This window comes from Rhinolophus sinicus, linkage group LG05 (genome assembly GCF_036562045.2).
Source record: "Rhinolophus sinicus isolate RSC01 linkage group LG05, ASM3656204v1, whole genome shotgun sequence".
NCBI classification, from domain to species: domain Eukaryota; kingdom Metazoa; phylum Chordata; class Mammalia; order Chiroptera; family Rhinolophidae; genus Rhinolophus; species Rhinolophus sinicus.
Window position 1 is genome coordinate 116455206 of NC_133755.1, and position 27988 is coordinate 116483193.

Genomic DNA, 27988 nt, shown 5'->3' on the forward strand with positions numbered 1-27988 from the left:
TCTGTTTTTGCAGGTGGTTGTACCCAGAAGCCCTTTCCAGGCCAAAGGACTTCTTTTGTCATGCATAGAGGATAAAAATCCTTGTATATTTTTTGAACCTAAAATACTTTACAGGGCAGCAGGTAAAGGCTTTCTTTGTTTTATATTTGTGAATATCTTTATGTTTTTGTTTTTCACAGATTAAAAACTTAACTTTTTCCCCTATTAGTTTGATTTATATTTACCTTGTAGGAAAAAAAATTCTGATTTGTTCTATATTTAGTTTGTTCTCAGGTGTATATTTTATGTTAAGTTTAGGGAAAATCCATTTAGATTGTGAAAATCAAGAAGCATTGTGAAGTACCAAGAATATAGGGACTATGTTCCTCTAAGTAGTAGAAGTTTAGTAAGTGTGTGTTGAATGAAAAAGTGAATGGGCTCATTGTACTATTGTAATAGCAAATGCCCTTTTAGCTAAAGTGTCTGTATAGGTCTTGATCTAAATTAGAATACTTTTGATAGTTAAGAAGTCAATTTGGAAGCAATGACTGAAGTTGCTTATCTCCATTTATTTTATTATTGGTTAAGGATGCTTTTAACCCGTGGTTTTCTTAGACTTAGCCTCAGGTCTAAGTATCTTACAGCTGACCGTATTCTGGTTTCTGCTTTTTTGGGTGGGGAGGGGGGTTTCTGAATGTTCTGACACTGATTCTTCCGTTGCTGCTTATATGCAGTCCACTCTTCTTGAACTCTGTGTGTTAATCTCTCGGATGTACTTGGCACTGGCAGAGTAACCTCCAAACTTGCAGTTGTTTGGAATGATGTCAAAAGAAATGGAGCATTTATATTGAGTTATCTGAAGTAACCTGTGAAAGACATTTCTGTATTGATGGAATCAAATGGAAAAATAAAGGAAAGTGCTTTAGATTAATTAAAAAAACTAGAGTAGCCTGGTGGTTTCTAAGCTGTGGAAATAGAAAGAATTTTGGTATCCATAAATAATAATTTAATTGATCTTTTTTCCTACATTCTTTCTTCTTGAATTGCCAGTGTACCTTGGGAATAGTTAAAACAGTGGACTAAAGATGTGGACTCTTACATTTAGAGTTAAAAGAGTTCATATTGTGAAGGTTCATAGAGTAATAAATATAGGTCTATGTTACATTATAAATAGTAGGCTGATAATTCTTTGTAAAAATAATTGGGAGTTTTGTTCATTACGTAATAGACCACTTAGGTTAATTATCCACTCATCTTAACTAAATGGAACATCACATAAAGATTTCAGCCACCAGGAAGGGGGAAGGAGGAAAGGGGAATGGAATTCACCATCTCTTTAAGGAATGACTTGGAAATTGCACATATTGAATCTACCTACATCCCACTGGTCAGAACTTAATCATAGGGCCACACCTAGCCACAAGGGAAGCTGAAAAAAGTAGTCTTTAGCTTAGTGCCCAACTGAAAATGTTGTTATTACACAATGATGGGAGGTGCACATGGACACCTACCAATCTCTGACTGCCACAGTTGCTTTCATGTTCTCCAAAAAAGTAATACATTTTAAGGAGGAAATAGAACTGTTAGAAATAATGTGATTATTTACTCTTAGATCCATAGTCTGCCTCAAAGAATCTATTTCAGGGATATACAGAAAAAGGTTGAAAAAAATGTTACTGTTTATTGAAGTGCCATTTTGTCCATCAGTAGGGGATTTGGGTTTGTTGAATAAAGTAAGCTACATCCATCTGATGGATTGTACTGCAGCTCTTTAAAGGCATGAGACAGGTCTCTAGATACTGCTGTATCAGTCAGGGTTTGATCAGAGATGCAAACCACTAGAAAACACAGTAAGGGATGTATTATGGACATTTTACCTATAATAAATGCAACTGTAGAAACTAAACAGTCTATGAAAAGTTTTTGCATCTGTGTTTGGTGCTGTATCCTCAAGTCTAGAATAATCACACTGTTAGGAAGGGAAGATGGACATGAAGTAGGGGGAGGACAAGGATAAACTAGAACCTAGCATGGACTGGAATCCAAAGGACAGTTTTTCTCACTACCTCCAAACCTTAGTGTGAGGAAAAGATTGGTCATTAGGAGACTGGGCTAGGGGGTTGTAACAGCCAGTCTAAGAAATGGTCAGGGCCTAAATTAGGAGAGGGTTAGAAATTTCTTAGATTATATGAAATACTTGGTGTCTCAATGTATTTGAGCAGGGAAAAGAAGAGGGAGGTGTCAAGACTAAGTAGTATAGAATAAGATGTCCTTGTCTGGTAGTAATGGACGAATGCTGGTTTAGGTACTCTGAAATAAGTGAGGTGGGTGTGGGGGGCATGGGGGTGTATTTATTTTACATACTGAGCTGGCGTGCAACTTAGAAGTCTGGAGTCCTGAAATGTGAAGCTCAGAACCCTGGGAATTAAGCGAATGCCTAAGTGTCTCTAGAGGTATTTGCCAGGTTCTGGGGACACTGAGCTTCTGAGTTAATGACTCCATGGAACATTGGGGACAGGAGATAAAGTCCAGGGCCCACTTTAGGTAGAGAAGCTACAATGAGCCCTTGCTTAAAGCTGGCACTCCACAGACTATCCATAGTGAGAGATCAGAGGTGATAGGAAGGAAAATTATCTGTCTTGACTCTATGCTGGTGGAGAGAAACGAAAAATCTCCTCTGAGAATTTTGATCACAAAATGACCCTTATACAAGATTTTGATTTAAATATGTGCTCTAGTGTGGACTGAAAACGTTTAGGTAGATAATTTACAGTGCTTCTGGGTTGGTGGCACCCCAAGAGAGCTGTCAGAAGAAAGCAAATCTTCTCTGGAGTCACTTCAACCCAGGCCTCAGGATAGTCCCACAGATAAAGTCCAAGGAGAAAATAGTCTTTCTGAGCAGGAACAAGGAAAGGCAGGTGCAAACCCATTAAGAGTTCAGATATTAAAACTGTCATATAGAGAATACAAATATAAGTAGGTTTCGTATTGAAAAAAGAGACACTTGAGAATCCAAGCAGGAGACAAGCAAATTTGAAGAACAGAACAGAATGTCTATAAAATAAAAATATAATAAGTGAAAGAAAAAAATATCTCTGATAGTTTAACCAGAAATTAAAACAAATAAAGAGAGAATTAGTAAACTGGAAGATAAAGTCAAAGAAATTACCAAAATGTAGTCTAGAGAAATAAAGAGAAGGAAAATATGAGAGAGATGTTGAGTATGGAGGAAGAATGAGGTCTAAATACATAAAATGTTTAAGCAACAGAGTGTGTTTTCTATTAATGTTTGTTAATAGAGTTTTGCTGGCAGAAAAGTAATTCCCTGGCATATTTTTTCCCACTTTGCACCATTGGAATTAGATTGATGCAGTAGGAAATATTTTAGGAAAGTACCAACTATTACTCATCAACTATTACCCGCTTTACCCTCCTGCAGCATCATTAAGGTAAGATGTTCTTTTCTCAAATTTAGAGTAGTGTTCTCTACGTAATTCCTGAAATAAAGTATTTAAAGTATACTAGGTAAAGAGTTCCTTTGGAAACTAAAGTATTAGGCATCTACAAAAGTTAACTTGCTAACTCAAAGAATTTCCCTTAATGTATAATTTTTATCTATATATGTAGTTTATTTCACTGAATCCTGTTTAAGATTGATTCAGTTAGAGAGGTAAATAGTTATTCAAGGCTTTAGCTTGTAGAGGTCGTGCATAGCTTTCTCTCTCATTAGGTAATCTTTTAGCATATATTGGTTTCTTATTTTCCGTAGGACATATTCTTCCCATGGCCACTGCTCTTAGCCCACTCCACGTAGTTCTGAAAGCGCTGCCACTAATCATATCTGACCTCCATGATCTCAGGTGGTGGGTGTGTGGCTCGAGCCCAGCTATTTTGACTTCTTCTCTGGGATTTTATATGTGGAGACAGAGCTGCACTTTTTATGTGTTGTTTGCATGGGATAACATGAGACTGAGGACAAATCCCATCACTTAGTGAGTGATAGTCTCTAGTAGAACATTGCAGGGCTAAGCAGATATGTTCACTGGAAATTGGAAGGAGGGAGAGAAATAGAAATCAAAAGTGAAAGTCCTCATCATTTCATTAGGTTATTTCTTAAAGTTCCTTGAGTTACTCTCATTCCTTTTTTCTTCCTTTGATTAAATGGATCTGGGGAAAACTCACTAAGTACATTTTAGTTTTAACCTCGTTTAACTTTCAGTCCCCTATTGACTTTAATATAATAGATAATCGTGACTGATATAATACATCATCTTGGTTAGAGAAGACCCTTCTCTTTTAAGATGAAATTCCCCAGTTTGATTAGCACAATAAACTGCAGCCTTTCATAACATACAAATGCTACATTTGTCCTAATGGCTGCAGTAGGAACCCTTTCTATTTATACATAATACTTCATAAGGTTATTGAGAGGATTGAGATAATCCATGTATGTATCTGCCTCGTCTTTAAGTGCTTTTTGAACACTTATGTACTAGACACAGTGCTATGTTGCGTAGACATATGAACCATTTCATTTAATCCTCACAACACCCTCAGCAGAATAATTCTGTCATTATCATCATTTTACAGGAACCTGAGCATTAGGGAATACTTTCTCAAAGCCACACAGCCAGGATTCAAACCCAGTCACTCTGTCACTAGGCCAGGTAGGGGCGTTTATTACACAGCTGGTTCCATTTAATCTTCACAAAAGCTCTATAGATGATGTTAGCCTGACACTGAAGGTTAGAGAGTTTAAGAAACTTGCTCACAGAGGAATAAGTGATAGAGTTAGGTTTAAACGAAGATGCTCTGACCCCAAAGACTTCTCTCTTTCTATCATTACCCTATTTTGTATCCCATTTAAACATTACTAAATGGAGAGCATAAATGAAACAATTTCCTCTAGTGTCCTAGTTTCATACCAAGAAATATGCTATTTTATTTTCCCACAATTAAAATGATCTTTTTAATTGAATGGAAATATCTAATATTAATAGCCATGCATTAAGCCAGCACTTCCCTTATAGTGTATAGTCCGATGTTTGAATATGTATTGTATTAACTTCTCCATTGGCATAGGATTAATTTGCTACTTTGAAAGTCCTAAAAACTATACATGTCACAAGTGTGGTCACAGATAGGGTTTGGGAGCCTCTGTTCCATGCAGTGTTTGAGGGACCTAGTCTCATGTCCCCACCTAAAGGCAAAGACTGCTGAGAAATGCAGTCTTCCTGCATTTTGGGGGGCAGAGGATGAAACTGTTTGGTGACTGCCAGACTGCCCAGTATTGTCCCTTTCACAGCTCCTCTTGACCTTCATGACCCGCTAATTTTTGGACCTGGTCCCCATATACTGTTCTGTGTTCAAATATCTGTGTTGTGGTGACTATCCACGTGTCTGGTCTACAACGTACGTAAATAACTCCTTCAGTTCGGCCATTAACTTTATAAACCATAAACATGAAAGTAATAATAGGTAATATATTCTTTATGCAGCAATTTTCTTGAATTTTGTTTCTACTTATTTTGAATATACAATAGATACAAAATTTGTGTCTTCTAAATTTAGACGGACTATAACTAATATGTCTGGCTTATTTGTTGTAATTGTGACATTTTAATACAAATAACTTTAAAAATGGCAGAGGAATGTTTACAAAAGGCAGACAGGGAAGAACAATCCAGCCAGTGTCAAAAATGTACAAAATAGTTGTGATTCAGAAAGAATGAGTCAGTGAGACATTATCAGATATGGGCATCTTGTGGAGAAGCTGTTCTTGTATGTCTGCTGAACTTTTTGGTTTTATTTAATTGAATGATTGATGACATTAGTGATATTGGAGTAAACATGGCTTTCATCTATGGTTCTTCTAGTGAAAAAAAAAGTAAGGCTAAAAGCTTTGTACTGCTTTATTTCCAGGATTCAAATTATCCTTGCAGGCAAAAATAGGTCATAATGATACTGAGGATTTTTGTTTAACAAATACACTAATTATGCATGAATTCATACATTATAAAGAGAAGCAAACTGTTTTAAGTAGCTTTTGAGTGGTAGAAGACTTTGAAGATATTTTTGACCAATATCAGTGTACACAAAAGAGAGGAATTCGTATTTTGCATTTTAAATTTGTTTTGGTTGGCATCATTAAGCAGATTCTTTTTATGCAGGCTAGTACATTTAATACTAGGCACACTCCCTGACCAGAATTAAATTTGGTCCAGTAATTAGAGAGAATTTAATTTATTTGTTAGATTTTTGAGTTAATTTTTAATTTGAAATAAAACTCGTACAGAATTTAAGAAGCCAAATAATATATCTTGTAAAAGAATGGCAGTTTCTTACTTCAGCCTTCACTAAGTCCATGCTTCTAAGGTAATCTTTTTCAACTCTTAATAGTTTCTTCCGGTAATTTATCATATTTGTAAATAATATGCTTATACTGTTTTTGATATTTTAGGCCTCATTTTAACTTTTTACTTGAATTTAGTTATTTTATGCCCAATTTTCCCCAGCATGTGCCATCCTTCCCCCTCAACAGATCCCGATTTTCTCTAATATCTTCATAGAGTTGTAGTGTAATTTTTGGTCAGAACATTATTTAGTGGTTCCATTGCAGTTACAAAATCAGTATGATTCACAACTGAGCAAAAAAAACACACAACGCATTCTTTCATTTCCTCTGTGGCCTACAACCGTGTTTTCTGAACCAGAATGCGTTTTCTCTTTTATTTGCTTAATTTCTCATGTTCCTATTACTAAGATAGTCCCTAATCTCCTTAATATTATCTGTATTTCATCATGTACGGACACATTAGGTGGCCAGTCAGGTTTCTCTTTTTCCTGTAGGCATCTCTTCTGCCTTGGGCCAGTCTAATAAAGCAGTTAAGAGTGTGGATTCTGGCCAGAAGTATTGGCTCTACTACTTACTAGCTGGGTGACCTTTGGCAAGCTACTTAACCTGTCTGTGTTTCAGTTTTCTCACCTGTACAATGAGGACAGTGATAATATCTAGCTCATCAAGTTGATTTAAAGATGAAATGAATGAACGAATAGAGGCACTAAGCATGTAAACTGGCACAGGGAAAGGTCTTAGTTCCTATGACGGTTGATGTGATTCTTCTTTCCAGGAATAAGGTAGTTCTATCTTTAGTCTTTGCTGTGTAATAAAAGAATATATCTAGCCACACATCAATTATTTTATCCATATACATGAGTACAGTGATAAGGTTTGCTAAATGTTAACTTGGATCTTTAACCGTAAAGAAGTAGTTCCATTGCACTATTGTGTTAATTTAATTTTTTCAATTAAAAAGATATATACCTGAAAATAAGATTTTAATATTTTGGTGTAAATAATGTAATTAGTGGTTAACAGTGTCGTATGTTGTTTTCTTTAAAAGACTTATTTTTTTCTTATTATAAAGGTAATGCATGTGTGTTGTATTAGCAAACTATTAATGCTTAACAAGGCACTCTTAAAATTTGCTGGCTTAAGTCAACAGCTTTTTTATATAGCTCATATACAGGTCAGAAATTTAGGCTGAGCTCAGCTGGGCAGTTCAGGTTTCATCTGGGCTCCCTCATAGATCTGTCTGTTGCAAGTCAGGTGTGGGTTGGATTTGCTGATCTTAGTTGAGTCATTTCACAAGCCTGTGGTCTGCTTGTCTCTAGTCCTGCAGCAGGCTAGCTCGGTCTTGTTCACGTGGTGGAAGCAGAGTTTCAAGGGGGCAAGTAGGAGCACGCAAGGCTCTGGAAGCACCCGGCACACATCACATATGTTGTAGTGTGTTGACCAAAGCAAGTCCTACAAGGCCAGCCTAAGTTCAAGAGGTGGGCAAATAGACTCCATCTTCATGGGAACAGCTACAAAGTCATGTTGCAAAGAGTTTGGATACCCAGAGGGTTAAAGGATTGTGGCTATATTTCAGTCTGAAATTTGCTTACTAAAACTCCTGAAAAGTACAAAAGAGAAGACAAAAGGAGCTCATACCTTTATCCTCTAACTACTGTTGACTTTGTTGGATATCTTGCCAGACTTTTATCTATACTTTTAAACATATATTATTACTGTCAATTTATTTCAGTTTCCATTTATTTAATTATAAATGACCTTTTACAGTTCATATTTTTTATTTCATATTTGTTTTTCTTAATAAATTGTTCATGTAGACTTCTAAACCGTGTGGAGTTCAATTTACTGTAAACCTAAAACAAGCAGGGAATGCAGTTAATTATTTTATTTTGTGATGAGAAGGGCTGATCTAGTATTGGGTAGCAAGAAAAATCAAAAGGTTTTCAATAACCTTGAACTACAAAATTACCTTTGAATTTGTTTATCTTCTGTGGTTGATGTAATAAATTGAAATATTTGTGCAATAGGACTCTGGAGTTTTTCTTATGCTCTGGCATATTCTTTATTATTCACATTCACTTGCAGACTAATTTTGGACATTAGATGTCAAGTTTTGATCGTTGTCCTAATTTAACTGGATACATTCTCAATGACTAAGCTTATACTACATGATTTATTTTTTGTTTTTAATAAAATTTAATGTCATGAATCATATGCACTCTTTGTAAAAAGTTCAAGCAACATAGAGCTACAAAATGAAAAGTGAAAGTTCCTTTTCTCGACTCAACTCCTTAGAGCTTTTTCTATGCATTTGCATTTATATCCATATATGAATGTGTGGAACGCATTTATATACAAACTGAGATATAAGAGCATACTATAAACAGTTTTGTAACTTATTTTGCAAGTCTCTTTCCATGCATTTACATTTATACAAATATGTGAATTTATAGAACATATATATATATACAAATAATAAAAATCAGTATGTTGTAACTGTTCTGTAACATGCTTTTCTTATCAACTTATGTTGGATATATTTCAGTAAGTTCACAAAGATTTAACTGATCTTTAGCTCATAAAGTTTTTTGGGGTATACCGTAATTTATCCTTTGCCCTATTATGGAAGTTTGAGTTGTTTCTAAATTCTGCCTATTCCAAACCAGGTTGAAGTAAACATCCCTGTTTAGCTATATTTGTGCATGTGGAAAGAAAAACTTACAAGCCTGTGTTTCTTATAGTGTAAAGTATAGAACCTATATTTCTTAATTCCATTCTGGTTTCCTGTAAGCCTTGTATATTCTTTGATTAAGCACTGAGTAATAAATGATTGATGAAGCCAGATACCACAAGTCTCTAAACAGCAGTTAGTGAAAAACTGGAAGGATAGGGTATTTTAATGCAGGTACTATGGGGAGACAACACTCAATATATAACTATTTATAGCCTGAAAGCTAAAAATGAAAGCTGGAAATGTTTGTAAGACATTTTACTTAGGAATACTAAGAAAAATTCTTGTAGTTTTCTTTTGTGTATCAGAATTTTTGCCTGTTCTTGTATTTTTTAAACAATTTATGTATTCTCTCATAAAGTGTCTTTGCTAGTATGTTTATTGGAAGTCCACCTTGAAACAACTGACTCTCAAGAGTTTAATGTTACGTCTGGGAAATGTCACCATTATATCTGTGCCCATTGTGATTGAGAGCAACATTTAACCTATTTGTTAAAAAATGTGTGTGTGTGTATGCGCGAACACATACACACACACACACACACACACACACACACGGTAATTTTTAAAGTTTTTTTTTGTTTTTTCGTGTCTTCACTGTAATGAGTCTTTGTTTCCAAGAACTCCATTTATTCAAACTTTTATGTCCATAAATAAATTGTGTAGGTATTTCCATTAGGTTTGGCACATTTGTTGTTAAGGTTATTACTAGATGCTCCTTGGTTTTATTTTGCCATTGTGGATAGGATATTTTTTCCATTACATAGTTCTAATTGGTTATTACTGGTATACAGAAAAGCTTTTAATTTTGTTTGTTAATATTGCATTTGGAAACCTTATGCAGTTCTCTAACATTTCAGTTAATTATCTTAGATGTTCTAGGTGGAAAATCTTACTCTCTATAGCTAATGATAGTTACAGCTTTCTTTTTCCAAGAATTGATGAGACATTTTAATCTCTTTTCTTTATTAGAAATGTCTCATCTTTTCTTAACTTGGACCCTGGTCGGTACTCTTTATCAAGTTAATTTCTCTTTGTTTTTTACTCAGCAGAGGTGACTTCCTCCCACTTCGCCCAAGTTATTGAATTTTATTGAATTATTTTTAGGTATCTGATGAGATGATTATATGGTTTTTCTTCTTTGACCTCTTGATGAGGTGAATTTTATTATCATATTTCCTAATGTTGAGTGATTCTTCTATTTCTGGGATAAATTCTACTTGACCATGATTCATTATTATTTCAGCATACTGCTGGATTCAATTAGAATTTTTAAAAGAATTTTAAGAAGACCTTTATGTTCATAAATAAAATTGTACTATAGTTGTTTCTCCTTACATATGTGAACATGAATATATATTTATCTGTAAAATTGGTTTATACTTTGTCCTTCCTTTACCATCCTGGTCTGGTTTCAGAATCAGAGTTATGCTAGTCTTATAGAATGAACTGGGTTGCTTTCTTTTTCTGTGCTTTAGATCTGATTCGATAACTACTGTGTTTCCCCGAAAATAAGACCTAGCTGGACTCAGCTCTAATGCATCTTTTGGAGCAAAAATTAATGTAATATAGGATATATAGTAACATAAGACCCAGTCTTACATTATATTTTGCTCCAAAGGATGCATTAGAGCTGATGGTCTGGCTAGGTTTTGTTTTGGGGGAAACATGGTAGAAATTGTCTGTTCTATAAGGTTTAATACAATATGCTTATAAAATGGTCTGGTTCTGGTGTCTTTTGGGACAGAACTTTGACTTGCTTTTCAATCTTATGGTTGTTGATCTATTACCCATTCTTGAGTAAATGTTGGTCACTTATGTCTTTGTATAATATATTTTTTCTGGATAGCCAAATTTAATATAAAGTTTTCTCTATGGTATCATTTGATTGAATATGTTAATATATATTATACATAATAGATTTAGATAATGTTTGACACATAATAAATGCTTAATAAATATAATAAATGCTTTATAAATGTTAGTAGTGTATTAAAAGATGTTTCTATTTAAAAATCTCCAATGATTTGTTCTAATAATCACATCCTTCAGCATGATGCTTTATTCAGAATGTTGGGCTATGTGCACAACTCAGGAGTGTTCTAATTTAGGAGAGAGAGACAGGGAAGGATTTTACAGAGCTTTAGCAAGAGAGGTCAGCCAATGTTCAGCCAGTTTCAGGAATAGTCGGTCAAAAATGTTTTTCAGAAGAGGGAGGAGTTGTTCTTGCTATCTCGTATCTGTTGGTTGGGCAATTCAGATTTAGAAAGAAGGAGAGCAGGAAAAGTTGCTTGGTCTATGGTAATCTGAGGGCCACTATGGGATCTTTTTAGTCCCTCAGGGACTCGTACAAAGATTATTCAGGATTTACAACATAGTCTAGCATATTTGGATGTACATTGTATCATGTTAAGTCAAGCCAGAGTCTTCTACTTTTTTATTACAGGCAGTTCCTAATGTTTTTCTCAAAATGTGTACAAAGTCAGTTGTCTGAAACTCAAAGATTGACTTATTTTTAATAAGCAGTTCTATATCTAGACAGATAAAATATGAAATTTCCAATTAAACCTTACCTTTAGACATTGTTGTCAGTGATAGTTAACCAACTATATATATATATGTGTATATATATATATATATATGTATATGTACGTGTATATATATGTGTGTGTATATATATATACACGTGTGTATATGTATATGTGTGTGTGTATATATATATACATGTATATACATATATATATACATATATATGTATATACATATATATGTGTGTGTGTGTGTGTATATATATATATATATATATATATATATATATATATATATATATATGTTAGTTCCCCCCTTATCTGGGGGGGATACATTCCAAGACTCCCAGTGGGTACCTGGCGCCACGGATAGTAACGAACCCTACATAGAGTACTACCTCTCCCCACCCCACCCCCACCCCCACACACAAACCTTTTCATTTAAAGGAAGCATTTTATGGCTTCTCTTTGGCAAACCTGAATGACCAGCCTCACTACTGTTGAACTTTGGGACCATTATTAAGTTAAATAAAAGCTTAAAATTCCAGAGAACTACTCTTTTAACAATGAGGTTCCAAGTGGTTGTGATGGGTGGAAGGTCAGAGTAAGTGGAGAATAACAATAATTTAACAATCTTTGGAAGCAGGAGTCAAAAGTAGGTTGTTCCTAAATAGTGAGCTAGCTTGAGAGCCCAGCACTAATTTTTTAATTTCTTTATGGATCCGTTTAAAAAGTGCTGCAGCACTAATGTTTTTGGTGACAAAGGAAATGAATTCTGAGAAGAAACTGACAATTATATGTCAAAATGAGTAAGAAAAATTAGATTCTGAATGTCAGATTTTTAGGACTACTGTAACCAACTTACTTTGCTTATATTTTGTTTTTGTGTATGTATAAGGGTGATAGAATAAAACCCAAGTCTGGTTAAGCGTTTTTCTTTCAATAGGAATAAAATAAAAGTTCTAAACAGTATGCAAGTTTAATTGGCAGTTGTTTTTTTCTTAGTGGTCATAAAATAATGGTAATTGACAGTGAAAATTAATATTCTGTTTCAACATAATTCTTTTTGTTAGGTAATTTTCTTTTTTTCATTTTAAACTCTCCGTGTGCTGATGGAGAATGGCTTTAAAATAGTACCTTTTGATTCAGCATTCAATTATTTTTATTTTCTTTGCCAGTTTGCCAATTTACCATGTCAGAATCTATAGGAATGCCATATATATACATATATGTGTGTGTGTATATATGTATATGTGTATGTATATATATATATATATATTATATATATATGTATGTATATATATGTATTATATATATGTATGTGTGTATATATGTATATGTGTATGTATATATATATATGTATGTATATATATGTATTATATATATATGTATGTATATATATATATATATATATATATATATATATTCCTTGCTATAGGAAATACATTGGGAAATATTTACTAGAGCAATTGTAATGTATTAAACATGAAAGATGGACACTTGCTAGTAAAATTGTTGGAGAACTTTTGCTAAATTGCTAAATGCTGCACACTAGAGAGTACATGAAAAAAATACTAAGAGTAATTAAAAAGACTGAACAATATATTATAAATGTGGTAAAATTTTAGTATATATATTAAATATAATGAAGTGTATTAATTAATGATACTTAGTCTCATAAATGCCTTTTTTGTTGCATTAAATGAGATAGGAAAATGTAATGAAGTTAATTTTGAAGTTGTGTGTGGAATCCGATGGTTGATTTAACATATCATTGCTTTTGTGATATATATTTGCAAATTATTTTGAAAACCTAATTTGTCTGGTTATGCAAAAGAACTAGAAATGTAGGGTTTTCAAATGAATTATAAAAAAAAAAGAATTAGAATGCATTTGAGTTGAAATGGGTCTAATACTTTCTGTTTCAAATCAGTATTGCTATTCAGTTAAAAATAATAGGTGTGTTTTCTTATTTTCCAGTGATATTTCAGTGATAAAAAACTAAACAAAACATGACCTTCTGAAATAGTAACACTAATGATTTTAAGATTCAAATGTTTTTGTTTTAGTTTTTATCTAAATGTATTTCAGTGTGAGAAATCTCCTGTTTGCATGCAAGATATTTGCTGATTCTGACTTGATGTTGTGTTTTGATTTAGACAGTTTGTTTTTTGGTTTTTATTTAGTGATCAAGGATCTCTAGCAAAAAGCTGATGGGTATGCACAGATATTGAATTTATATCTCCCCATCTTCACGTCTGTATAGTCAGAACTCTATTGTGTTCATCTAGGTAGATGAGGTCACAAATAAAACACTAAATGTGGCTGCACTTTTACAGTTGGATAGCTTCCTCATTAATAGCCTCATTTTCTCTATATGTACTAGTATTTCAAAAAACAGACCTTGTTTTACAAGGCATATCAATCTAGTGCCTCTGTCATGCCTGTGTTAAGCTCTGTTTCCCATAGTTGATTTTCAGTGATGTTCATAATTTGATATACTTCCCCATCACATCACACCTTATTTTTCCAAAATCTGTAGGAGACTTGCTGAGATGGGCTTCTTTTTACAAAATTTTATATAAAAAAACTTTGTTAATCTTTTCATTTAGAAATAAGCTCAAACTGAAAGTTTGCAAAAATGGTACAAAACACTCTAATGTAACCCCTGCTTACCCCCAGGTTCCCCAGATGTTAACCTCATACATAACCACAGCTATACATTAACTGTGATACAATACTGTTAACTCCTCTACACACTGAACGCAAATTTCGTTAATAGTCCCACTAATGTCCTTTGTCTGGATGAGAATCCAATCTAGAATCTCTACTTGTTATGTTTCCCTAGGCTCCTTTATGCTGAGTCAGAAAGTTCCTTTGTCTTTTTTGTCTGTCATTATCTCCACATTTGTTCCACTCTTTTGTTGAATGTCCCTCAATTTGTTTGATGTTTCTTTTTTATTAAATTAAGGTTATGTATATATTTTGGCAAGAATACCATAGAAGAGATGCTCTGCCCTTCTTATGCATATTATAAGATGACACATGATGGTGGTCTCAGCTGACTTGTTTCAACTTTTCCATTATTCATATATGGTGTCCCACTGGTTAGAATGCCAACTTTTTTGCCTTTGTGCATCTGCTTACATTCGTTCTTCTGGCTCTCTTTTTTTGTGGTTTTCTCTATTTGTTCCAGTTCATGTACTTTCTCACATGTCTGCAGTCCTTTTGCCCTAATTCTCATTAAAACCTTGACATGCTTATGACATGAAGGCCTAGGTTATTATATGGTTGTGACCCTCACCTACTGTCAATCCCAGAAGACCTCTCTGGTTTATTCTCCCTTGTGGTATTCAGACTTAATGTACCAGTTTATGCCGTCTACACATGCTCCCTGTAAGCACCATGGGTTAAATAGTATCAAAATTTAGTACTTATTTTTACTTATTGAAAATTAATTTTGCCTTCTAATTAGACAGTAATATACTAATATTATAACAACTATTATGACAGGTATTATAGACAAATAAATATTACAATATTGTTAACAGTATGTTGATACGATTTTTCTGATCTAGACTTTAAATTTGTAGTAATTTGAGGTGAAGAGGAGAGGGGAGATTGAGTACAGCTATGTTTGGGGAATAATTTAAAAACAATTATTAGAAGAAATTGCACTTAGTTTTCTTGTTTATATGTACTTTTTCACATAAGTGTTAAAAGTGTTGGTATAGAAGTGAAAATTATCAAAAAGTATGACCATAATTAATAACTTCAAGTTTGAAAGGAGATTATTTAGAAAAATAACAATTATAATATAGTAGAGATACTGGTTTACAGTTAACTATCAGTTTTATTCAGCAAATAATAATAGGAGTAAGAATAACTGTTCCTACAATGAAAACTTTCTTTTATAGTCTTAATGACTGTATCATTGAATTATTTTAAGTTGTAAAGCTGTCTTCTAAGAATGGAAAGGATGTCTACAGTGATTAGCTTAGTATGTTTTCATTGTGTCCCTATGATGTGGCAGATAGACACGTGCTGCTTTCAACAGTTTACAGGTGGGATAGTGGAGCAGACAGGAAATATAATGCTTTATCAGAGATGACCGAATTAATTAGATAAAGTGATGCAGAGACAGGGCTGGGACTGGGCTTTTGCTTGGGTGGATGTGTCTCCCCATTACACTGTAAATTCTGACAAACAAGATGGGCTTTCTCAGGCATGGAGACTTTGTGCTATTAGTAATGAGGCAGCATGAAGTGTTGTATATTTTAGAAATATACGCTTTCTTTTTAAAAAGAACATTCATGTTTTATCACTGCATCATATATAATGCAACATGAGTAAAACCCTACTGAGTTTCACATTTGTGAGGAAACTAGCATTACTGTAGATGAGTGTCAGTGCAGAGAAATGACCCTATTATCTATGTAATGGTAATATTGTGCCTCACAGGGGAACTTGCGTCATTAAGAGTGAGTTCTCTTGCAGATGCTTTCTACATGAGTTATTAATATATGAAATCAGAAGGAATTGGAAAGTTCTTTCTAGGGACTTGGGAATATAATTTAAAGGTTTCAGTATTCACTTTTACCAGAAACATCATGTAAATCTGTGTTTATGTGTGTTTGTAGATGTGTACACACACACACACACACACACACACACACACACACACACAATTTCACACCACCATTTCTTTGTATGGACCTTTTCTTTCTACGTGGGTACCCTTTTTATTTTCTTTTTGTCTCTGAGACCCCTGTCAGTTGTGTCCTCCTAGGTGGTGAAGCCTCCTCAACCTTTTAAAACCAGGTTGTTACTTCCCCCTGTCCCAGAGCAGTTTATCCCCATTGCGAGATCATGTTTTTATTGCTGATCATCTCTTGCCGTCTTTGTACCTCCCACTTGAGTGTGTGCTTATCAAGGTTGGGGGCTTCCTCTTTCAATTTCATATTGTAGCATCTTGCATGATATCTGCATATATTGGTTATGCAATAAATATAAAGTGAATAAATGCATATAATAGAATATATATGCTTTTATACTCGAGCTTATTTTAAAAATGTGTGTAAGATGACTTAAGCAATACAGCAAATTAGAAGAAAATTAGAAGGAGAAAAGGAGGAGGATGGGAAATAAAATGAGACCAAGCATGAACTAATATGTTATGAGTCTGTAAGTATATATGTAATATGAATTTAAATGCATTTGCAATTACAGAGGAAGCATATATGTGGTACTTACTAAAACCTATATCCACTAAAAACTATCCTGTCTGATAAGTGAGCAAAAAATTGCATCTTTTTTGTTTTGGCCTTAGAAAAATTTCTTGTTTTTCAAGCCACATTTTGGTCAACATATATTTGATGCTGAAAGCTTTCTCTGTGAACTGCTCATTAGTGCATAGATTAGAATGTAATCAGCATGTGGTAAAATGTAGTGGTCAATTAATCCCATTGCTATGAAAATAGTAATCTGTAATATGACTGTATAGGGAGCTCTTCCATTCCTGAAATGTCATGCTCTATCTCCTCTTACCTGCTCTCTTTCAAAAGCACATAGCCATGAGGTAGGAACACAAGAATGCTGATTTGAAATAATATCTTCTCTTGGAATAAATATTTTTCAAATTAATGTAAATAAATAGTACCAGAGAATTATAGCATTCTCTCTATGTGAAAGTTTAAGTAAGTGAGAATATTTAAAGTTGTATTCTTATTCTCCTCACAGGATTAAATGTATGCAAATCTTAGATTTTTGGGTTGTTTTTTCTGTAAGACTCTTCTTGAATCTAATTCTCTGCATGGTTTTTTTTGATGGAGAATTAAGCTTTGTTAGCTATGTTGTTCTTTGATAGTTAAAGTAATGAGGTCTTAACTATTCTACGTAATTTAATACAATGAAGAAGTCAGTCACTGACTGGCAACTTTTCAAAGGAGGTGGGCCAAGGTGCCAACCTATTTCTTTTGGTGTGCCAGCTCATAGAGTTTTGTGTTCCAGGGATTTACTAATCACCAGCTGGTAACTGATTTACAAGGCGAGAAAGACAAGACTCTTGAATGGTGGCCACTGACTCACCAGAAGACAGAATGTGTACTGGCTTCAAGCCTTGTCTATTGGCATGCAGATCTTGCTGCCAGGAAAGACTTGATGATGGCAAAGAACCTATGTGCTACCTTTGGCATGTTTGTCAGATTTCATCAGTGTTGTTCTTGACCCACACTTTGGTTTAGCAACTGAGAACTGCTGTGTAGTTTACCACCTCCTTGGTAGGGAAGCCTCCTCATTCCTTTTATCCAGGTTGTTGCTTCCCTCTATATTCTACTCCAGTTGAATATACCTGTCTTTCTGTTCCTTCGTCCGTCCATCCATTGATCCATCCATCCATTCATCCATCCATTCATTGATCCATCCATCCACCTGTTCATCTGATACTGTATTTAAGCCATCAATAAATGTGCCAAAATTAACCTCTGAAAGCACTGTTTAGAATTAAGATTGGCAAACTTTTTCTGTAAAGGAACAGATTGTAATTATTCTAGGTTTGTAGGCCATGCTGTCTCTTGCAGCTACTCAGCTCTGCTGTTGTAAATGAATGGATGTGGCCGTGTCCCAATAAAATATTGTTTATAAAAAATTGCATGTGTAGGATGCCCACCCCTGGTTTAGATAGTGAAAGTATATGACTCAACATAATTGTGTGCTACACAAAAACTTTTAAAAAATGCTTATGTTTTCTAACACAGCTTATCTCTCAGGTTTGTTAGCTTAATTGTCATCTGCTTTGAGATTTACTCACAAAAAATAGTTTTATAGATTAACCATTTTATTTATTTTATTTAAGCATAGTGATGATTTAAAAAAATTTTCATCTCTCTGTGGCACTGGTTATAGAAATGTTATTGGATTGGAAATATACAAAAATACAAGGAATACGATTTCCCCCCACATCATTGATAACAGCACCATTAAATTTAATAATATTTACTTATAAATATGATTCAAAAACTATTCTTCACATGAAAACATGGACCAGATATGTTGCTAAGTAGGGGGATAAAAAGGGAGACTGTACAACAGTTCTTAACAGTGTGTACAATGTGATTCTATTTGTGAAAAGAAAAACATTACATATGTCTATGCATATGCATATTTGTATATTGTAAATATCTGAAAAGATGCTGTATCAATCAGGGTTCTTAATTTTCTTTTTATTTAAAAAATATATATATATATTATTTTTATTGGAGAATATTGGGGAACAGTGTGTTTCTCCAGGGCCCATCAGCTCCAAGTTGTTGTCCTTTAATCTAGCTGTGGAGGGCAAAGCTCAGCTCCACGTCCAGTTGCTGTTTTCAATCTTAGTTGCAGGGGGCGCAGCCCACCATCCCATGCAGGAATTGAACCGGCACCCTTGTTGTTGAGAGCTCGTACTCTAACCAACTGAGCCATCTGGCCGCCCCTAAGTGTTCTTAATTTTCAAGCAGGTGAGATCAAGCCTGTCCAATATAAGCAGAAAAGATTTATTGAAAGATAATAAATGGTTCACAGATCTCCGTGGTGTCTAAGAAGTAGGCTTAAAGGCCATATATCTAGCAGTAGTGCCCAAAATTCCACTGCATAACTGGTTCTGCCAAGATTCCCCAGGAGCTCAGTGGACATGAACCTGCAGTCTGAATCACTGATAACACAGCCTGGATGCTGGATCTGCCTCTGCTGTTACCAGTGCTCTGGAATAAATTCTGGACATTTGCTGCTCTTTTGTGTCATGAGCTTCCAATTCAGTCTAGCATGTGTGCATTTGATTGGCAGAGCCCATGTTTTGTGCCCTAGCTGCAAGGGAAGCTGGGAAAGTGAATTTGTGGACATCACTTTTGTAGTGGACACAGGGCCTTAACTCATAAGGTGGGGCATTTCCCAAATGTAGGAAGAGGATTAAGAAATCTGTATACCAGAAAGAATGAGAGCTGTCTACTGCAGACATCCAGGAAATTGTTAGCATTGATTACTTCCGGCCAGTGGAATTGGAAGGGCTGACTGGGGAGCAGATGGAACTTTTTATTGTACTCTTCTGTGCTCTTTGAATTAAAAAAAAAAAGTATACACACACACACACATTGATACACACACGCACATACATAACAATGATAAGAAGACCATGTGGAAAATGAACAAAAGGAACAACAACATTTTTTTCCCCACCAGTTCTACTCTAATGTTCTCGTATAGGAATTCATGAAGGCTTCCCAGCATAACCGGACAATTCCATCAACTTCCATCCTACTCAATCTCATCTAAAAATTCGCCTTATGATTTCCTCTTAAAATTTAATCAACTCTATATTGCTTGTACTTCTTTGGGCAGATAAATCATTAATTGGTTTTTTCTGGGATACTATTGGTTTTTTCTTCCTTTTGGCCTGGTAGAGCTTACTCAGTTTATCTCTTTGAGTTCTGCAGGATTCAGCTTTGAAAATTCAGGTTTGTTCAGCTGCTGTGGTTGACAAAGTATGCATAAATGCAAAGTCCAAATATATACTTAAGTATTTGACCCTACAATCCCCCTCACCCTGCAAACCCTCATAAACTTGCTCCTTGATAGAAAACTTGTCTGGGAACTTAATTCAGTCCAATAAAGTTTTAGTAGATGTATTAAACTTTTAAAACTTTATTATTTAGAATAATTTTAGATTTACAGATAATGTGTGTAGGTAGTACAGAGAGTTCCCATATACCCCACAGCAGCTTCCCCTGTTATTAACATCTTATTAGCCTGATACATTTGTTACAATTAATGAACCAATATTGATACATTATTATTGACTAAAGCCCATATTTTATTGTCTTAGTTTTTAAAGTCGGTTCTCTGTACCATGATAGCTGATATATTTTATACATTTATATTGTCCTTTGTCTTCTGTGGAGTGGTCGTTAAGCTGTATAGTAAATGCTATTTCTGTTATAAATAACTTGAAATTTAGGGGAAGAATAAATGAAGCTTTGCCACAATGAGGTTCTTATTTTATGCACAAATGTTACATGAGAGAAAATAATTAACCTTTCATTTCCCCCCCTGTTTTGTGTTCAGTGGAACAGGTTCCTGTAGAACCATACAACATCCCCCTGTCGCAGGCTGAGGTCATACAGGAAGGGAGTGACGTTACTCTGGTTGCCTGGGGTACTCAGGTCAGTATCCTTATACCACCTGGTAATATTCAGGTTGTCCTTGGAAGCTCTTATTTTTAATCCTGGTACTGTGAAGAATGAAAAATGATGTTTTCCTTAAATTTAAGTCTTGTTTGGTACTACGTCTATATCTGGTACCGATTTTTACTTATTGAGTCATAAAAATATGTATGCAAATGGTGAAGCCATTAAAAATATGTTGAGTTTACAAAAATGTATTCATTAAAAACGGTTTATTTTGAAGCACATTTTACATATCCTTACTACTTGTTGCTGCACTTGACTTGGTATTTTCTTTTTTATCTCATCTGCTGCCATCTTTTGTGATTACTTTGCTGACCAGGTGCACCCATCCAGTGGTCCAGCCTCAGAATGCCATACCTTTCTCTTTTCCAGTAAAGCTCACTACCGATCTACTTCCACTTTCCCCAGCATTTGTCTCCAAGCATTGCTGTATCTCCAAGCATTTAAGCTCAGGACTCTTTCTCTGGCCATAGACTGCTCTTACACTTCTTTCTCTTCTTTTAAAGAAGTGTTCAGTTCTGGTTTTTTTTTTTTCTTCCTGTCTAAAGGAAATGCTTATTTAAGAAAATTGAATATGCTGTATTATAATAGAAGATAATGCAAATCATTTGCAATACCACAACCTCCTTCTCTCCTCTCCACTTGATTTTTGGCTTGGAGAGCTACAGTCCTCGTGGTTTCTCACCTCTAGTGGGGAAACCGTTTTATTCATATCTCTGTCACGCTCAGCGTGTGTCTTTGCCTCTGTTTTGGGGGTTACTAGCTTGATTGCTAACCAACTGAGCTAATTGGCTGCCCTATCTCTCTTTTTAATAGGGAAGTTAGAGTGTATTAGATACTAACTTCCATAACCCATTTTTCCTTTATACCTATCATTTCTTCAACTCATTTCCTGTTTTCTTTGTCTTCAAAGGAGAGATGTCTGGTTATCATAGCTACCTACCTCTCCAAATATATTTCAGATTATGTTTCATTTACTTTCTCCAGGACTGTGATAAATCAATTAGTCCCTCTCTCTCCTGCATCTTCAGTTTCTTCTTCCCATGTCCCTTTTATTGAAAAGGAGTATGTCTCTTTTCCACCCTACTTTTCTCTTAAATAACCAGTGTATCTCTCTCCTTTCTTTTATCACTAGACTTGAACAATTCCTACCTCCAATATTTAATTCCTTAACTTCCTTATGAACTTGTATCATAAATTCTTATTTCCAGTAATTCACTAAAACTATTTCTGCTAATATCACTAACCTTCTGATTGTTAAATCCAACCCTATGCCATATTGCTGTGGTTTATAACACTGGCTACGCGCTCTATAAAACTCTTCTTTAGTTTCTGGAATATGTTGTCGCCTGATTTTCTTTCTGTTGTTTTTTTTTTAACTCTTCTCCTCCATCCTTTTCTTTCTTCCTTCCTTCCTTCCTTCGTTTCTAGTGAGGTTCTCTTCATCTGGTTTCCTCTTTAGTGTTGGTCATCTACAGAGTTTCATGATTACTGCCCTGTAGTTTTTCCCTCTATGTGCTTTTCCTAGAAACTCCACCTACTCTTGTGACATTATTTACCTCTGTGTGCTGATATCTTTGGAATCAGTATGACTGTTCTCACTTTTTCTAAGAATCTCCTTCCAACTGTTTTCTGGACATCTATATGTGATTATTTTGGTGGAATATGGGGTTCAACACGTCTAAAACAAATTTATTAATTCTCTGTGAAGATCAATTCCTCTGACTTTAAATACTACCTGTATTAATAATGTCAGAATTCAACTAATGTTTTAGACCTGTATCTCCATTGTCATTCTCTGCATATCTTTCCCTTCATTTCAGGTTCACGTGATCCGAGAAGTGGCTTCCATGGCTAATGAAAAGCTTGGAGTGTCTTGTGAAGTCATTGATCTGAGGACTATACTACCTTGGGATGTGGATACAGTTTGCAAGGTATGGATATAGTATTGATAGAGTGTCATTTCTTTAAAATCTTGGGTGAAATTTGTTGGATATTTGCAAAGAATTGTTTTGAAATTTTGAGCTTTGTGGGCATTTTTTACTGATTTAAAATTTTTAGATTTATACTATGAAAGAAATTTATACTATATAATAAGCTTAATGCTCAAGCAAACAAATCACTTTGTGTTTTGTTCTTCCCATAGTTCTCTGTGGTTAGTATATTATAAAACTGTGTCCTTCACATGGCCAGCTTGGGTTGAGTTGTATGAATAATGGAGTGGTGCAAATAAACACAAGGAGTCCATCTGTGTTTTTAACTTCTGATTTATTATGGTTTGATAAGCTAGATTTAATATAGTCAGATAAATGGTTTGGCTGAAATTTCATTTGTTTTTCTCCGAAAGAGATGGATTATTAAAACAACAACAACAACAAATACTTTAGCCTTTATACTGCGGATCATAGTTTAACTATTATGTTGTGGGATTCTGTAGTTTTCTAAGTTTCTAAGTTTCTGATTTATAGTTTTATAAGTTTTCCTATTAATTTTAGCCTTATTAGATTGATATTTTTCCTTACTATTAATAGGATTCACATAGCCCCCTCTCAAGAATATAGTTTATGGAATACTATTCGGCCATAAGAAAAGATGAAATAGTACCATTTGCGACGACATGGATGGATTTTGAGATTATAATGCTAAGTGAAATAAGTCAAACAGAAAAAGTAGAGAACCATATGTTTTCACTGATATGTGGTATACAAAACTGAAAACAACAAAAGAACAAGACAAACAACTGAAGAAACAAAAACTCATAGACACAGACTATAGTTTAGTGGTTACCAGAGGGTAAGGGGGGTGGGGGTGGGAGATGAAGGTAAAGGGGATCAAATATATGGTGATGGAAGGAGAACTGACTCTGGGTGGTGAACACACAATGTGATATATTGATGCTATATTACAGAATTGTACACCTGAAATCTATGTAACTTTACTAACAATTGTCACCCCAATAAACTTTAATTAAAAAAAAAGAAGAATATAGTTCTTATTTACTGGGCATTAACCGATATCTTTCATATTAATGTCTATTATAGATAAAGTACATCTACTCTCATATTGGTATATAAGTAAGGTTAAGCTCTTTTTTTGGTGATTATTTTATCTACTAAAGTTTAGGTAACAGGACATCTGTTATTTTTTTCTTGATTTATTGCTGTAGCAAATGAGTCCAAAGACCTTAGGTATTTTACATTTACTATTTTTAAGAGTTTTAGCATTCTCATAGCTTTACAGGCTGTTTCTTAGCTTACTTATATGAAGCTAATCTGCAGTTATTACTGCTCTAAATGTGTAGCAGAGTGTTTTTAGGTGAAGATTATCTTATAATTTAGTGGAAGATTTAAGATTTGTTACAGTAAATGTTCTATAGACTCACTTGACATAATCTAAACATTTGACATGGTTACAAATAGTTTCAACAATATTCTAAGTCCTTGTATTTGTAATTTCTATAATTAAGAGCAGTATTTTAGGATCATTTATTCCTAACTGCCTGAAAATAATTCGTTTTGCAGGCATTTTCAAACAAAGTCAGACACTGGGTTTCTTTCAAATAGCCAAATGTCCCAATTTATGGTTAAACTGGAGTTGATACCCTTTGCCAAAGGCTTCTTATTTGCAACACGTATCCCCCATTCATTTTGTAGTTTATAATGTGACTGGTACTACTGCATGGAGAGATGATGTTTTGTCATGGTGAGTGGGGTGTACCGATATATGGTCAGGACAAATATTTTTAGAACCTTATTTACATATTTATGTACTTTATACATCCAAAAAGAATTTGTAGCAGCTTACGGTAAAGCACAAATATAATAACACTTCAAGTTGATGACCATGAAAGCAAAGTGAGAAGAGGTGGAGAAAGAAAAAAGGAGAAAATTCTTTATATTTGTATCTACTATATAAATTTGCTTGGGTAGAGCCCCTTCCCCCCATTATTAAATCTACTGGTTGCATTTTTGTATGATTCTGGAATATAGATCCTGTTTCTGTAGGACTCTATATTACTGGAGAACATGAAAGAGGAGATTAAGAGACCTCTACTGACTGAGAAAGTGATGCAGCAAATTTCTGGCTTGTTAGCATCATTATTTTAGTTTTGTGTTGGGATGTTTTTATCATGTCATTTTTCTGGTTGTTGACCCTCCAGTTCTACCAGTGAAAAGCCAGCTAATCATATCTTGATTACTTTGGGTCTATTTGTGACTCTCTTCATTTCCGATCATGGTGTATCTCCTGTTTTCTTTTCATGTATCAAAAGAGAAAAGTTTTTGATACTTAGCATCTTTTCTAGAATTTAGAGATGATTTTAAAGAAGAGAGCCCTACAACCAAACACTCGTATTAAAAATGATATACTTTTTCTTTAACTATAGCTAAGCTTTTATTCTTCATCTTTATGAATTCTGTAGTAATCAAAACTTGTTTATTATCTTTTTCAGTTAGTGTTGTGTTTTATCGGTTGTTTTTTTTGTCTTTATGACAAAATTATATCTCAGCTTTATTGCTTATATGTTAAACTCAACACCAAAATGCATCTTTTAGGACATCTACTCAAGAAAACCTTACTAAGGCAAAAATCATTTATTGAACATATACATACTATGCATAGTAAAATGATTCTAGGACAGTTGAGAAATTGTTAATTTAATCTGAGTTTAACTATGTTTTTAAAACATAGTCATGCATTTTGCTTTGAAGCATTGTTTGGAAGTTAAAAGCCTAAAAAGTTACTCAGGGACAGAGAAAGCAGCTTTTTCTTTCTTTCTTTTTTTTTTTAAATGCTGCTCAGGGGAGTTTCAATTCTGAACCTGAGATCGAAGCTCCAGAAGCTTCTGAATACCAGAGTAGAAATTCTTATGTTTTGAGGTTCTTAGGAGACAGAGACCTACGTGGGGGTCTGGGGTTGTGGGTGGAGTACAGTGGCTTCAGAACATCAGCAATGAGAATTGAAAGCCCTGAGATGAGTGGTAATTTGACACTGATGAGCTTGGGCTGCTTTTTGCTTGGGGATGGGAGGCTTCCAATTTAGTCTCAACTAGAAGCTAAGAATCCATAGTGTATAGAATCCATGTTTCATGGGGCTGTAATGACAGAATTGGAAATTTGAGAGGTCTTAAACACATAATCGGTCTCTCTTTTAAAGTATTTGCCAAATTCTTAAGATGTGTATGGCAGGAGCTAAGCAGAAAATGCCTGATAAGCTAAGCCATCACTTGAGGCAGAGGTGAAAAAGACCAGTCATACTCTCAATTGAAGCTATGGAGTCAGGTCTTATGATTAGAGGCAAACCAGAAGTAGATCAAATCTTCCCAAACCTGCAATATAGTCTCCATCTCTTACAGTTCCTTTTGAGTTAATGTAATTTACCTTCTGCTATATCTGCCCAACAGAACAAGGAGTCATTCCTCCCATCATCTGGAATTTCTATGAACTAACAGTCAATAAAACATTACCAAATACATGAAGAGGCAGGATCATTTGATCAAAAACCAAGAGAAAACATAAATAATAGAAAGCGGAAGCACAAATGATCCAGATATTGGTAACAGACAAAGACTTTATGATTATTATGTTTAGGAACATAGAAAAAAAGGAATAAAAGAGCTAAGAAAGTGAATTGCCTTAGAGAATTGGTGTGTGTGTTTGTATCAAATAAACATTATAGAACCAAAAAAAAATTTGACAACAAGAACTCAGTGGATGTGTTTACAAACATATTGGACTCAATACGTGATAGTACTTATGAACTAGAAGACAAGTTAACAGAAAATGTCCAACTGAAGCACACAGGGGAAAAAAAAAGTAGACTAAAACAGATAAAAACGTCTGGTCAAAAGACCTGTCCTATACAGAATCTGATTTTTAGAAGAAGAGAGAATGAATTGGTCAGAAACAATATCTAAATTTCTATTCCTCATGAAAGTTTTGAAACACCCACCCATGTATTCAAGAGGATTTGTGAACCTCTAAGAAGGATATATTCAAAGAAAACAACACCCCTGTACACAATGGAATGACATCTTAAATTGCTGAAGATACCAACCTAGAATTCTATACCCAATGAAAATGTCTTTTTAAAATTAAGCTAAAATAGAAAATAGTTTAGGCAAGTAGAAGTTGAAAGAATTGATGACCAGAAAGCTTTCACTAAAAGCGAATTTACCAAGGTCCCTGGAAACAAGGTCAATATATAATAGTCTTTTATGTTTTTATATACCAGCAAAAGACAAATAGAAAATGAATTTAAGAAATTGATAACATTTGAAAAAGCATTGACAAATCAAATATCTAGGGAAAAACTTGATGCATGTATAAGAACTGAGTGCAGAAAATCACAAAATATTATTCAGAGAAATTAAAGAATATCCAAACTAACTGAAGCACATATCATGGTAATCGATTGTACGGCCAAGAATAGCCATGGCAATTTTGAAGAATAAAGCTGGAGGATTTAATTATCAAATGTTAAGATCTGTTATAAGGCTGTAGTAATTACAACACTGTACTGGTGTAAAGATAGAAAAATAGACCAATGGAACAGAAAAAGGAGTCCAGAAACAGATTGTTGGTCTTCTGATTCAGGACAAAGGTGACAGTAGTTCAGAGAGGAAGAGGTGTTTTCAATAAATGATGCTGGTTTGGTTGGGTACCATAGAAAGTATCACATAAATGTCAATTCCAGATGGAATTCCAATTCTAATTGTCAAAGAAAAAGAAATGACAAAGCTCTTGGGAATAGCATAGGTGAATATCTCTATGATCTTGGGCAGCAAAGATTTTTTTACATAGAACAAACAAAACCCTGGAAACACATTTAAAATAGGCTGATAAAATTGAAATTCATTAAAATTAAAATTTTTCATCAAGAAGCCCCAATAAAAGTAAATAGACAATCCACAAATTTGGGGAAATTCATCAAAATTTATATTCAGAAATATAAAATACAATTAAAGAGAAAGGACACCCCAATAGAATTATTGGCAAAAGTTTTGAAAAGACACTTCACAAAGGAAGATATCCAAATGACCAATAAAAATATGAAAAAAATGCTCCATTTCTTTGGCTATCAGGACATGTAAATTAAAACCACAGTGTGATACTACTAAAGACATCATTGTGGCTTAAATGAAAAATACCCCAAATACCAAGAATTGATGAGGATGTGG

At 34.3% G+C, this 27988-nt stretch overlaps 1 protein-coding gene across 5 annotated transcripts in view; it reads left to right on the forward strand.

Annotated features, from left to right (window-relative positions):
- Positions 1-27988, forward strand: part of BCKDHB (branched chain keto acid dehydrogenase E1 subunit beta) — a 218947-nt gene that overhangs the window by 54057 nt on the left and 136902 nt on the right. For 4 of the 5 annotated variants that reach the window (XM_019729566.2, XM_074333225.1, XM_019729567.2 and 1 more), the window contains exons 6-8: positions 14-122; positions 20690-20787; positions 22635-22745. In XM_019729566.2, the coding sequence (XP_019585125.1) occupies positions 14-122; positions 20690-20787; positions 22635-22745 (318 nt within the window). Of the gene's footprint in view, positions 1-13; positions 123-20689; positions 20788-22634; positions 22746-23342; positions 23567-27988 lie in introns of those variants that run through there. The other variant, XM_019729568.2, reaches the window with a different exon arrangement.